The 14,741-nt window shown below is 33.1% G+C and overlaps 1 protein-coding gene across 2 annotated transcripts in view; it reads right to left on the reverse strand.

Annotated features, from left to right (window-relative positions):
- Positions 1-2,044: 2,044 nt before the first annotated feature.
- The window catches only part of LOC126968480 (uncharacterized), a 35,721-nt gene continuing 23,024 nt past the window's right edge, over positions 2,045-14,741 (reverse strand). Inside the window, exons 3-11 of one of the 2 annotated variants that reach the window (XM_050813545.1) lie at positions 14,497-14,605; positions 13,391-13,503; positions 12,883-12,995; positions 12,033-12,111; positions 10,478-10,608; positions 9,521-9,634; positions 8,364-8,509; positions 7,312-7,418; positions 2,045-6,375 (exon numbers count right to left, since the gene is read on the reverse strand). In XM_050813545.1, coding sequence (XP_050669502.1) covers positions 6,288-6,375; positions 7,312-7,418; positions 8,364-8,509; positions 9,521-9,634; positions 10,478-10,608; positions 12,033-12,111; positions 12,883-12,995; positions 13,391-13,503; positions 14,497-14,605 — 1,000 coding nt within the window. In that variant the 3' untranslated portion in view covers positions 2,045-6,287. The remainder of the gene's footprint in view (positions 6,376-7,311; positions 7,419-8,363; positions 8,510-9,520; positions 9,635-10,477; positions 10,609-12,032; positions 12,112-12,882; positions 12,996-13,390; positions 13,504-14,496; positions 14,606-14,741) is intronic. The other variant, XM_050813547.1, reaches the window with a different exon arrangement.

The following is a 14,741-nucleotide window of genomic DNA, read 5'->3' on the forward strand; positions in this document are numbered from 1 at the left end:
TCAAAAAAGGAGGAGGTTCTCAATTCGTCGATATTGTTTTTTTTTATGTTTGCTACCTCAAAACTTTCGACTGGGTGAACCGATTTTGATAATTATTCCAAAAATATCAATAATCGTAACTAGAATTAGATTCATGAATTAGATTTTATAAAAATACGCAATTATTTTTATACTTTTTAGTGTACATTATATATCTATTGTTTTGGAATAGTGTTTTTGAAGGCGGTTGTTTTTTTGTTAAAAATTTTTTACCTGTTAATTTCCAAAATCACTTGTATGCGTATAATAGTAATGTATATATATGAGTTAATGAACAGTTTATAACATTTCAAATAGCAAAGGATTTCTGCAAAATAACGTCTAATTATGGAGATATCCTGTCCTCCTGTTGTTCTCCTCGTGTGGTTCTTCACATGGAAAAGTCAAATTGTGTTTAAATTAAAAAAAATAAGGCAATACTTCATGATTTATTATAACAACACTAAAGGGTGCAACAGAAGCATATGTCATGTTTTTCCAGACCACGCAAAGGCATGATGACAGATTTTCAATATTACAATGTTTCTTTGTATTTCAGAAATAAAATAAACTATAATGTAAAAATTATTGCTTTACTATGATGACGATGACGTCACGCCTGAGAAATGAATATAAGAAATACTTCAATGTGATGCTGTGATGATATTAACTGAGATGAGACGTCTGTGAGTGTGTAATTCAATATGGCCATTGTGCGGTTTCGGGACTCACTCGGGACAGTTCTCAGTAGACAGCTCGATTGTCCGTAGAGTTTGAGACGGAAATGATCCTTAGAGCTACTTTACCAGCATTCCCGCCTGCAGCGAACCACATAATATGACAGTTGCCACTAACTCAAATACCATTCACGACGGCCCTTATAGCTCAGTGGTTAGTGACCCTAGCTAGCAAGCTAGAGAGGTCCCGGGTTCCAATCCCGGTAGGTGCAAACATTTATATCATGAATATGGATGTTTGTTTCTCAGTGATAGATATTTATATGTATTTATGTATGTCTAAGTAAGTATATCGTAATAAATTTATCGTTGTCTTGTACCTATTCTACAGGCTATACATAGTTAGGGGCGGAATAATTTGTGTAAAAGTGTCTTAATATTATTCAGTAAAAAACCAACCTTATATAAATGTGATGAGATGATGAAGACAAACGCCCTGCCCGTTACAATGCATATCAAATTAAAATATTTTTATTCAAAATAGAATTTAAAATCACTTATTGAACGTCAAAAAATACCACCCATTCGAAATACCGCCTAATCAGCGGGCTTATATTGTCCTTAACTTAGTTATAATGATATCTGATATTATGATCTGACAGGATACTGGAAAATCACCATAATCTAGCCTAGGCCTCTCAATCGTCCTCGTCAATTTAAGACATCATAAAATAAGTCTCAATAACGCAGTAGGTTATCAGAAAAGGCGCTACTGTGGTCTACAACCAAAGGCAAAGAAAGCTTCCACTGCCCAAAGCCTTACAATCTCCAATAAATGTATTGAGTTTACAGATAATTAGATGTACATACAGTTATCTGTCTGAGTACTGTTACAAGACTCTTCTTACCATTAACACGAAATTCCAGATACGCAAAAACCACTTAAATGTGGTTCTTTCTATATAATATATACTAGCTGTTGTATTTCCGATATTAAAATCGCGATACAAAAGTAACTGTTGATGTTGTTGAATTTTTTTAATGCTGACTCATAATCAAACAAATTTAAAAAAAATAAAAAAAAAATCGTGTGTACCACTCTTAACATTTAGGGGGATGAAAAATAGATGTTGTCGGATTCTCAGACCTACCCAATATGCACTCAAAATTTCATGAGAATCGGAGGAGTTCAATGTTTAACACCATGACACGAGAATTTTATATATTAGATATTTAATCGCGATGTATTAGGTATACCTTCTTATTGCACACCTATTTCAGGAATTGTAAGGTGAAAAAATAAAAATAATTTATAGGTTTATATTAATAAAATACTAAAAACACCAGTATTTGTTAAAAAACATTTATTTAATATACCAGTTCCAACCAAAGCACATAATATATAAGTCGTACTAAATATTATCGATACGGACGGAAGCTCCATTATATGGGTATATATAATAGATATATGTCTTGATTAAATAAGTTCAACATACTATCGCATTGGCATGCATTCATTATTATTATAGGAAATAATGACGAGATAATTGTTACTTAAAAATCACGTTCGAACAATCCACGACAGTCATTCGACTACAACATAATTTGAGATATATCTATAGTATACAAATTATAATATAATTCATAAATTGTTACACATACTCAAACGTGTTCGCTGCATACATACATATGATTTAAAGAGCGTGATTAACACATTAATTAAGGCGACACCAAATGCCAGCGACCTTGAGCGATATGAGTTCACGGCTGCCGGCCCGCCATCTATGTAACAAAGCCAATATTTTCAGAACTCTTGCGTGGAAAAGAGTTTATATGCTTACAATCCTCGTTCTTCACTACTAATCTGAATAAATGAACCTACACAAAAAAGTACAAGCTATAAGAATAACTTTTCTCACAGAAGTACCAAAAAAATGCGTCACGCCATGCCAAAAAATTTGTTTAACTTCAAAGAAAAGTGGTAGTTCAAAAAGGCTCGGCAGTGTTAACTATAACCAACAGCAAGCATTAGCAACCTACAAATAAGACTTAAGGATATGTGTAACAGGATTAAATAGTGTTCATAGCTCGAAATGCTATACTTTCACCACAAACATCATGTTTGCGTGTTTTCTGCTTACTCTTCGCCTTAAAATGTAAAATGTTTGTCATAGTCAAACTTTGTGCTTGGGACGATGTTCAGTTCAAGTGACATAAAGTCCGCGCTAATATTATCATATACAGATACACATTTATAAAAGACGGTATACACAATTCATCAAAAAATACTTAAGAAGTTATTCTTCTTTGTCTTAATAAAACAAAAATCCTTAAAAAATATTCCTCGTGCTATTTTACGTTTGTTGATAAAATATTATTGTAATAAAGAAGGTATAATACCGTATAATTTTAGTTAAATAACGTGTAATTAAATATCATTGAATAATGTTTATTCAATTGGAGAGAAATATTATTTTATTTTAAAACCTGTATATAAATTGAAATCATAATATTATAGTGAAATTTATTTAATTCTCATCCATTGGCTGTGCTTCAGTAGACATCATATGAGTTACAAGAGACTCGGTAGCTGAATTATGTATGATACGAATGGTCTAGTTGACAGCTAACGTCAGGGTGTCGAATTTGCGTGACGGTGTACGCGCTCATCGTAAAACTCTGATAATTTTTTCTTAACCCGTCAAAAGAAGTACAAGCTAATTACTAATATATTTCATTCAATTAACAATTTATTCATAATCTCCCCGCGTTACTCACCACCCGCCACTGTAACCGCTAATTTTATTGACTGCATATAATAAAATAAAAATAAAATATATACGATTGTACTATTCTACAAAGACCGACTTTTATTGGTAATTAAAAATTTGTGGTGTATTTTTTTTATCTCAGTTACAAATGGGATTGTCAAAAGGCGGAGGTTGATAAAAACTACAAACAAATTAGGTATCTACAGACTGAGTTTTTTATTACATGGTAACAGAAAAATTAGTAATTATGGACAATGAATGTGTAACTATGTTAAATATAATTTGAGAAACGACTTTATGAGGGTACTTTTAAAGTTGCTTTTCATTTTACACTGTGTGGTCGAAAAACTTGCGAATACACCATAATATATTTTGCAATATGCCTACCTCTAAACTTATATGCTTACAAGATTACGTATTCCTTGTTAAATCAATTTGAACATATTATATGTAATATTATTTACACTTATAGCTATGTATATATAAATTGGATGTTACATCACCACGGCTATGCTCACGGAGCGGAAGTACTTTAAATTTTGAAGATGAACAACGTTTTGTTGTTGTAAGCCAGTGTCGAATCTTGGTAAAAGATTGCGTAGGTCTGTATCCGGAAGATAATTAATCTCATAATTTCTAGTTTTTATAGATACCTCCGTGCTCAGTCCTTGGTTAACAGGTATTATAGTAACAACCGAGTATTTAACTTCTTTGGTCTTCCTTTTATTTATGACAGTATGTAATGTAGAAAAAAAAACCGATTGCAGTTCGGGAGTGTCGGTAGAAGAATATTTTGGAGTGGTTAGGGAATAATTTCTCACGAATAGCTTGATATCCGGTTATGGAAGGCGGTTTTAAATAATATGTGATTGCAGTCAAAAAAATTAAATAACGTCTTTTATAGAGACATGTACTTCCCCTCCGTGTACCAGTGTGAGTCATCCAGAATATATTTCATAAGTGTGTTATTAATTTTATATTAATACTGGTACCTTATACATTTTAAATATTACTAAGGTCACAGTTAATATGATGGGGCTTTTACTAATATTAGTTCCTTACTTTAAAAATGACTTACAACTAACATTTACATGACTTAATACTACTCGTTGGTTTCAAGAATGTACTTTCATTTTGAAACCTTCATTACACATTTGGGCTGAAATATTATAAGTGCTAAAATATTTAATAGCTATTAAATTCAGCAAATAATAGGCATGCGGAGGGCGATTGGTTTTATTCGCGTCGATTTTCAACAGACAAAATCGATACACAATATTATTGTCATGAATATTATATTCATTTACTCCGATGTCGATTTATAATATCGACAGATAAGTTATCGTAAGTCTAAGATAGCACCACGGCACTCTTGAAACAGACGTGTAGTAATATACATAGATGACGAGTAGAAAATTTGTAATTACAAAAATATTTTAAGCTTTAACAACTCGTGTTATTTAGATTGACACCGGCCGAAGCATAACTTGTAAGCTTTTTATTGGAAATCGTAATACTCAACGTCGAACGTCAATATTTTTTTTTAAAGACAAAAATTTATTCACTAGTGGTATTTAGGCTTGTTACAATATTTTGATATCTCTCTCGACTAGTCCTCTTGTGCAAGCGGTATTGCCCATACAGCGTGCTCGCTCGCACCTACATGCTCAATGGCAGGACAATATACCACACTGCATGCGGGTTCAGACCTTTTGAATTGCATGCTTAGGAAATATTTCAAGATAAATAGTAACTACCTTGGGGCAAATAACAGAAAAGAGATATTTTAAATTATTAGAGATATCTTTCTAATCAAAATGCAATGAGGTTAATTAAAAGCCTTTACCAGTTGAAGTTACCGTCATATTAGTATTGGGACATCTTGATTAAAACAACAATATTGCTTACATAATGGAATTCCCATCGAATGGAAAAAATAAACGAGCGTACGGGTCATCCGATAGTAAGTCTAATTGCCGCAGCTAATTGCTCTCTCGCAACACCAGAGGAATCACAGGAACATTGCCAGCCTGAATAGAAAACGCGTTAAGTTGTTCTTTCCGCGGAAGAGAGTTCGTTCAAGACCTTCCTTGAGACACACCATATGCCCAGAAGGTGATGATAATATTTTGGTTAAACTTCTAATCTAAATTCTTCCCGCTGCCTTCGTGAAATTGATTAATCAAAATGATTTCCTTGGCCAAGAAACAGGACTGAAGATAACAAATGTGTAAATTTTGGACGGATTCGTTGCATTAATATATAATAAAATCTACACAAGTAATGGCACTAATTCTAAACCCTATCAAATTCGATGCCTACAACAGATTGCACAACCGAACACTACTAATGTTTAGTCATTAGATGAGTTAAGTAATGTTATAAATAACTAGCAACCCTATCTATCGAACTATGTAGGTAGAGTATAAACCAACATGAACCTGAACTAACGTTCTCCTTACAATGAATGTGAATACATGTTTCATGGACAGTCAAATGTTTTCTGGTTGCATGCGTTTGTTATTGTTTTATATTCATCCATAATATATTTATCATTAATGTAAACCTAGGCGTCGCAATAACGCATGCAAATAGAATACAGTCATATTAAATACGATCATAGATCCCGATTACATTGAATTTTTTTAAATTTATTTTAATCAACTGCTTATGTGTCCTACTTACTTTCCAGCCAGCAAGACTTTCTGTCTCATGTATGGTATTATATCCTCATTCTGGTTTAATACTCTAAGTTTGCTTTTGACTTAAATATAACTTTTCAAAAGATTTACATAAAATTACAAATATTATCTTGCTGATGTCAGTGTCTACTTCGGTGCATACCGGAGTGTCGACTCCCCGGCCGAGATTGAACGATCGCGTAGTGGTCGCTGTTGTCCGACACTGACCTACACATAACATAATACTTATATTAATTTGACATAATAAAAGGCATAAAGTGCTATTCAATCCCATTCCAAGACGGGAGTTTCAGAGATTTTTTATTGTCAATCGAATGAGACTACATACATTTGATTACCACAAAAACATAATTATTTTAATAGTACAAGTAAAATAAAATTAATACTTTTTGCAAAAGAATAAATTTTAACAGTAACCGTGACTTTAACACACCATTCTAGTTGACGTTAAGTGGAGCTCCTCATTGATTTTCCTCCATGATTATTTAATAATATGATTATTATTAATAAAACAAGTTAATAAAACATTCGATTACTTAGTTATGTTCCCCGACATGGATAGTGAGCAGTGTGCGCTGAAAGAGAGAATGTGATCTCATCGGCGGAAGGCGCGGGGGGAGGGACGGGCGCCGTACAAAGCGTACATTTGGCATTCATCACGTAACTGAGTGTTAAACAATTAATATTAGCGATGGAACATCAATTCACTGACCACTCAAGATCCTTGCTGGGGTTTATAGTTGTTATTACTTATTATTCACGATGTCGGATATAAAAACATAAAATATATTATTAAAATATATGAGGCGGAATGTTCCTGATCCAAGTATTTCAAAATTTGTTCAATAACTGCAAAAATATATAATATGTTTTACATGCAATACAACTGTGCTGCCAAACACCATTCGTGTTTAAACGCCTATAGCGTGTTCAACGCCGCACAATGCTATTAGACCTTTTTAGGGCTTGCAGCGAAAGTTTTTCTTAAGTCCACTGTAACCCCATATTCACGTAGTTTTATGTATTAAATACATAAATGTTATCAAATGAGGGTAGCTCGCAAATCATTGTTAGCAACTAGGATCATGACAATGCCCAATCAAATACAAACCGCACAAAATGAAATTGTTAATGAAATGTTACCTCGTCGAATGTATAGTAGAGGACGGGTACCGGCTGCCATATTGGCTTCCGTGCCAGCTTCGATAGGGATCATAGTCTTCTACAACAGACGGGTCCTTTTCTATTACCTGTGAGTAAATGTACGTGAACATTACACCACCCCACTGAACGACCACAAGACTTGAATCAAGATATTGGATAGCTCATTAAGGGTACGAAATATTCGGTGAAGCTTCAGTGGTCCCGAATTTAGATGGAAAAATTTTATATCTTTGCTTTTTTATTAAATAAAGTTAAAAAACTCTTTCACTTTGAATAACATAACTTTTTTGTATTTATTCTGCAGTAGTAAAGAAAAAAAAATTTCTCGCGTCTTTCGAAAAAGTTTTTTCAATCTTAATCTGCAAACATATTTCTATAAATATTTCTCTGTTATTTCTTTAATTCTTAAATCTTTTTTCGATTTTTTAGTAAGACAACAATTACTACCTTCTATGTAATACTAGGGGCAGTAGGTATATTTTTTCGGAACAATAGTACGTAATCAAAAAATAATAGAATACAAATAATACAAGACCCAAGCCTTGATGATCGTGTACAAATATTCTTAGTGAATTAGTAACAAGACAAATATTAGTAACTATTTAGAGACATCGGATGAGTTTCACAATTAAAAAAATATGAAGTATTATGTAAAAAATGTATACACACCCTACCACAGACCACTTAAATGTTAACTTAATAAAAAAAAATCTTTAACAAAAAATTTTACTTATTTTGAAAATTATTTCTTCCTTGGTCTTCAAATAATTATTGATTTGAAAGACAAAGGCATTATTATATATATTATTATGTATATTACTATAGGTAATTCCTCCTTTAATACAACTAAACAAGGTCTATTTCAAATAAGAATAATATTAAGAATTATTATATTTCTTAGTAATTTTAGCTTCATATTGTAAAAATATAAAGGTCTTGAAATTCGCTCTAAATCTCGTACGTTTTAAGCAATGTTTTGAGGGCATCAGGGCTTGAAAAGGTTAATAATAAATAGAAGAAAATTATCTTACGTCAGTCCTGGCACAGGAGCAGGTCATAGCAGTGCAGAGGAAGCAGTTAATCAGCAACATCACCAGAAACATAACTCCAAGAGCGATGGCTAAGTACAGCAGCCAAAGAGGATGCACTCCGTTGTCTACGCATGCCAGAGCTGCAACTGTAACGTTTATTATAAAGTTGTAGATTTGAAAAAAAAAAAAATTAGCTAGGCCTACATAATACAGGGCTTCGCAAAAGTAATTTGTAGGGTTAGCCGCAATAGTTATATATCTGAACATTTTATAAAGGGTGCAAGCGCCATCCCTTTATATACACAGTACATTTATTGTTAGACTTTGGAAATAGAGTATAATGTGTAAGAAAACTGTATCAAAAACGGGTCAAATTTATGTGATAGTTCATTGTGTATCTTGTCAAGCTAATTACCATAAACTATTTTGCCCTAAAACGGCAAATTTGATTTTCGCGAGTTCCTTAATAAACTCAAATTTGCCGTGTCATGACAAGATACACAATGAACTATCATATAAATTTGACCCGTTTGTGATACAGTTTTCTTACACATTATACTCTATTTCCAAAGTCTAACAGTTAAATGTACTGCCCAAATAACAAATAGGCAATTTGAGATAGTAAGTATTTACGACAGTCAACAATTGATTGGGTATAAAATTTTGATTGTATACTAACTTATCCCCATCACTACATCGGTTTCTCTGTTTGCCAATTTTCTCCAGCACTCCTATCTCTAGCAGTCCTTGTTTTGGACACGCAGGCTTCGCTTTTCCAGGGTAGGGTGTGTATACATTTTTGTACATAATTTTAGCATATTTATTTATTGTGAAACTCATCCGATGTCTCTAAATAGTTACTTATGTTTGTTTTGTTACTAATTCACTAAGTATTCCTGTATTATCAGTTATAAAAAATATGATCTCCAATAGACATTGTTAGTAACTAAGCCAATAAAAAAAAGGAATATCATTTCATGCTGGCTTAAATATAATTGCTTGTGGCGGCATCACGGAGCGGGTCGTTCCTTTTCATGAAACATGGTCGTGAATCGGTGCTACTTGTGGTGGCAGGATGATCCCGCCAACTCTGCTTTATTTTGTTCAACTTGCAATCGTGTAAATTAATGTTTGTATATATTATATACGATATATACCTGCGCTGTCATTTGGGTCTAGAACAAAGACTCCTGTAGAAGCTGTCACAGTTCCGTCTTCATCTGTCGCTTCGGTTCCGCCGTCTTCCGCACAGTCCAGCGTAGCACAGGTTCCTGTTAGAAGAACAAGTTATAAAGCTTCATTCATATCTGTAGTTACTTCCTTATAAAAGAAATGTCACAGTACTATTTTTTGGAAGAAGAGAACAAGCGGGCGTACGGGTAAGGTGATGTGAAGAGATCTCGTCGCTCACACTCTCTTGCAACACCAGAGGAATCACAGGGCTGTTTGCCATTTAGGAAGGTAGATGGGAAACCTGACACACAGTGCAGGGAAGCTCCTTGGAAACTGTTCTGTGGAGAAACGCCACACATCCAAAATGTGAGACTGATGTCGTTTGTGGCGTGTATTAGATGGACTTCGGTGGTAGGAATCGAAGGAACACAAAGTGAATGCATAATCGGACAATATGATTAATTTGAACGATTGAAACGCAATTTTATTGATCTGTTGCATAAAAAGTCTTGCTATAAATATTTCTACAACTTAAATACTTCTATTTTTTTTACTTATTTTTAAATTCAAATTTGGAATACGTTTATTATGTAAGAAATTTTGATAATTTCCAGCCGTTTCACATATTATTGATTCATTACAATAATGGAATGGGGTGTTAAAAACAGATTTGCTAAAAGTGATAATAAGAAATCTTATAGATCTAGCAGTGACAAAATTTCCCATTTTTCCATTCTTGTTTAGAACTTCTATTAATCTTAATCCAATTCTGTCTTAGTAGCAACAACTGTAGGTTCTGTAGATGAAGCCACAATGCAGAGTTGAACAAACATGCCAAGATTTGTGAACGGTGTGGTATCAGACGATTGGCTTAGCAGTATCATTCGTTGAGTTAAGATCGGAGTCACGGGTGTTTGGTAGAAAAAATAGTAGTTGCTCACCTTTACAAATTCCTATGTCACATTGCAAGTTGATCTGTGATGAGTCAGGGAATCTGAACATGGACGCTATTGCTAGTTCCGCTGAACTCATTTCAGACTTCACCACCAACGACTGCTGTTTAACAGGACATCTGGAAAATATACATTTTATTGTTAATTACGTTAAGTACTTATCTAAATATATTATATAAATTACGTGACACGTTGTTTGTCCGCGATGGACTCCTAAACTAATGAATGGATTTTAATGGGGATTACTTCATGGAGTGCAGTTTGGTCCAACTTGAGAGATAGGATAGTGTTTATTTCGATTTGGGACCATTATTAATTTTAATTTCAATATTTGTTTGAATGGATATATTTTCTATGAGGGAATTTAATGACGCACGGTTTGACAGTTCCGCTGTGAAACAATTTCATTATAACAAAGCGAGCATTTTTTACGAAATAATTCTTGATATTTTGAAATATTATCGGCAAATTCCTATAAAATAGCATTTTTTTATTATCTACACAGAACAACGTCTGTCGGGGCAGCTAGTTAATTATATTAATATCCAATTATATGCCAAGATCAACTATCTCATTGAAACCTTTTTCCATGCATCTTTTTCGGCAATAATTCCGCACCTTTTAATAAATAGGGTATCAAAATTACATACGGTTTAAAATCTCTCCTTGAGGATTCCTTGTTTACAAAATTTAGGGAAAAATTAAGCGTGTGTTTTGAGCGATTGTAAATTCAAAATTGTAATAATTATTTCAAAAAAATAAGATGGCCTTAGCTATTTCTCTCCTGCTAAAAAGAGTCAATTTTAAATTTTACATGTGAATCTAGCGATTAACTAATTAAATAATTAATTAACTTGATCTTAATTATAACAGTCTATCAAAACTGAGTCATACTAGGAAGGACCCGTATGAAAAGGTTATTATAGGAGGCATTGTAAATATTGTACCTAAATCTATAAATGTGGTAATAAGAGTTGGTAAAAAAAAGGAAAAACCAAAACCAGAAACGTAATAAAGCCAATAAAACTATAAAACAAACAGGACGACGGTATTACTCAATGTTAAGAAGAAAATGACGAAGGCAACAGAAAGACATCGAAAAATAGTTTTGGAACTGATTAAAACAAATGTGTCGTAAGAGTTAAAAGATATGCAAAAGGAAGAAGAAAACACAAAACTATTTAAGCATAGGCATGGTATTACAAGCCCTTTCGATTTTCTTATATGTGCCTATAGTTAATACAAAATAAATATTTAAGCCATAATCCTTTCCCTTACCCCAAAAATGTAAGTACGGCAAGTGTAAAAATGGAATATATGACACTGTAATAGAATTTATACCTCGATTCAATACAGAAAAAAAAGTATTACAAATAGTAATACTTACACACGCGTGCAAAAAATCTACATTGTAGACTATAGCACTTTGTTGTATAGTACTATCCCCACACATTTGATATGTACTAAAATTAACTAGATATATTATAATTAAGTGATTAGCACAATGGCACGTGTCGGTGTTCCTAATTTAATTTCTACTTACCCCCTCTTATCCAGAAGTTCAACGGTGACGTTACGCATATTGAAAGCAAAACAGTTCTTCATTCGTATTCCGTGAGTACCTTAGCGAACAAATTACAAATTAGATTACGTTTGGCTTCGCAACATGAATAAATTCAGTAAATAATAAATATTTTTATAAATTATACAATAAGTTACAATGCTGTTTTTGTATCTTCAAGGCATTCTGGATTTTATTAAATAATATATGGAGACTGGTAATTTTTTCCTTTACTGTAATAAAGCTAACATGTGTATAAAGTGCATAAATCTAAAGAAAAGCATGGAGTGCCATAAGACAGGTTTCTTGTCGGTTTCCCCGACCGCCACATTTCGTTGTGACTTGTGACTCAATGTTATACTATGAGGAAACATGTATACAAAAGTAAATCCAAAAAAATTAATGGATTGCAATCAGATTACCAGTTACGAGACAACGTTCAAAATATTATTCGTTATTTCCACTCACAGAAAGATGATATCATTTTATATACGAGTATATATAGAAGTAAATATTTGATTAAAGCCGAATCGAGAAAAACTATAGAGTAGCTCCTAACATTAACATAAAAGTTATTACTAGTATAAGTATGTGTAGTGGGAGGAAACAGTCTTGGTAATTTGAATAATACACTATAGGTAGACCCATCCCATTACGAGATAACTTTTAGAAGAATTTGTGTGGTTTATCGTTTGTCTTATAAAACAAAAGATATTTTCATTTTATATGTTAGAGCGAATTTTGGAGTGGCTCTTAATATTCGCATTACTAGTTTTTGTATAGCGTGCGCAAACAGTCTTGGTAATTTGAATAATACATTATAGGTACATACCATCAGGCTTGCTCATTTCGGCTCGTAGAGTGTAGGGCATACCGTAAGCTGCGTTCGATACCTTACGGCCCTCTGAATTTATCAATCGTAAGGACACGAGTGATGTTTCGTTTCTGAAAAAACCAAACGTTAGACACGTTTTATAATTATAGCATTAGAGTTATGGTGAGATTTAATTCGCTTCAAATATTTTCCTCAGAATCTGGATGTTACAACCATTTGTCATGGTTTTAAATATTAACAGAGATGGGAAAGAATGCGTAAATAAATTTTACTTAGCAATCTCTACAATTCTACAAATTAGATTGACTGTGTTTAAATGAAAGAAAATAAGTGTAAGTATTTCTAGCAAACAGATCAATAACAACAGATATCGATAGTGGATGAGATTTTGATTTGTTTATAAAACTGAATCCTGTCAAATTGGGTAGCGCATTAATTAAAACTTTTATGAATATTTTTGACAGGACATATGTATATTATCTGTATAAAAATGGCCGATACAAACTTGGCATTTCTGAAGCCGGCTTTTCCGCATGTGATGACGTAGAACTTGTCGTCTGCCAACTCGAGGGTCCGGTGAACACGAACGGCCAGCGGCAGAGACCGCTCGTCTGTTCTCTATTGTGACAATATGGACTTAATAACGGGGCGTTGTTGTCAAATATAGAATGCATAATAATTTGATTCACGAAAATACACGAAAGTTTGATATTGTTGATTTATATGTTGTTTGTTAACAAAAACTAAAAATTTTTCAAAAGTGGTTTATCATAAATATCCATAGTGGGCCACTAGTATATTTTTTTTATAATATTTTGAATCTTACTGCCAAAACATCCATCTTTCGTTTGCTCTATAAATCTGTGATTTAATTATTTAATGCTTACTAAATACAGGATCACACAATCTCACAAAATCTCCCTCTTTCTTATTTTAAACACTTTATAATGTATCTATAAACCACACAGATTTGAGTTGATGCTCATAATAATAGAATCTACGTAATAGTTGTAATAAGAATAATATTATCTAAGTAATTTAAACGTATTTGTGTACCAACCCAAGTTCTATCACCCATCCTCTCTACACAACACCTTAAATCCTTTTCAATCTGTCTCTACATTTTCTTTAAATCCGTATCGCAATCTTTTATACTTTAATAAACAAGCCAACATTTTCTAAATTAAGTAATTTGTGAGACTATTATAATCATTCAGATGAGGTAAAGTTTATTGGGAAATAGTATGTCTTATACTGATCTAAACATCGCATTACAAAGTAGAGATAAATTTCTGCTTCTAATTTGGCGACGTTGCCAATCCGTCGACAAGTAAGTTGACTGTCCTTGATTTTAATATAAATTGTTTGGATACGCAGCCGGAGACGTCGCCATGCCATTTCGGTGGAGTAAGGCTCTACAGTTCAGCTTTTTCGAAGTTATCTATATAAATTTAAAATTGATATATAGTCACTCGAGCAAGACGTTGCTAAGTAACAAGTTTTGCCTATTACAATGAAGCTCAGGATTCTTGATTGAACCAAAACAACATAGCGCCATCTCAATTGTGATCGTCACTTAGAGATATAAAAAGTTTAGTCTTATCAACTCACATTATTCCAGAAAACTCCACAATAGTCCGGTGATCCTTTAGCTGCGTTCAGGCTTATGTCAAAGTTGAGTGAATCGGTCCCGTTACCGTAGGCCATGCACGACGACGTTCTGGAAATAACAATTGTTCAAACATTATTGAAGTGTCGCTCTCCATACACATTAATAATACTCTGGTATTGTCGACACTTCGGTACTCGTAATGTCTTATAAATGGTACCTTTTGAATAATTGACATGTCGCTTTA

Source organism: Leptidea sinapis, chromosome 15, assembly GCF_905404315.1.
Source record: "Leptidea sinapis chromosome 15, ilLepSina1.1, whole genome shotgun sequence".
Classification (NCBI taxonomy): domain Eukaryota; kingdom Metazoa; phylum Arthropoda; class Insecta; order Lepidoptera; family Pieridae; genus Leptidea; species Leptidea sinapis.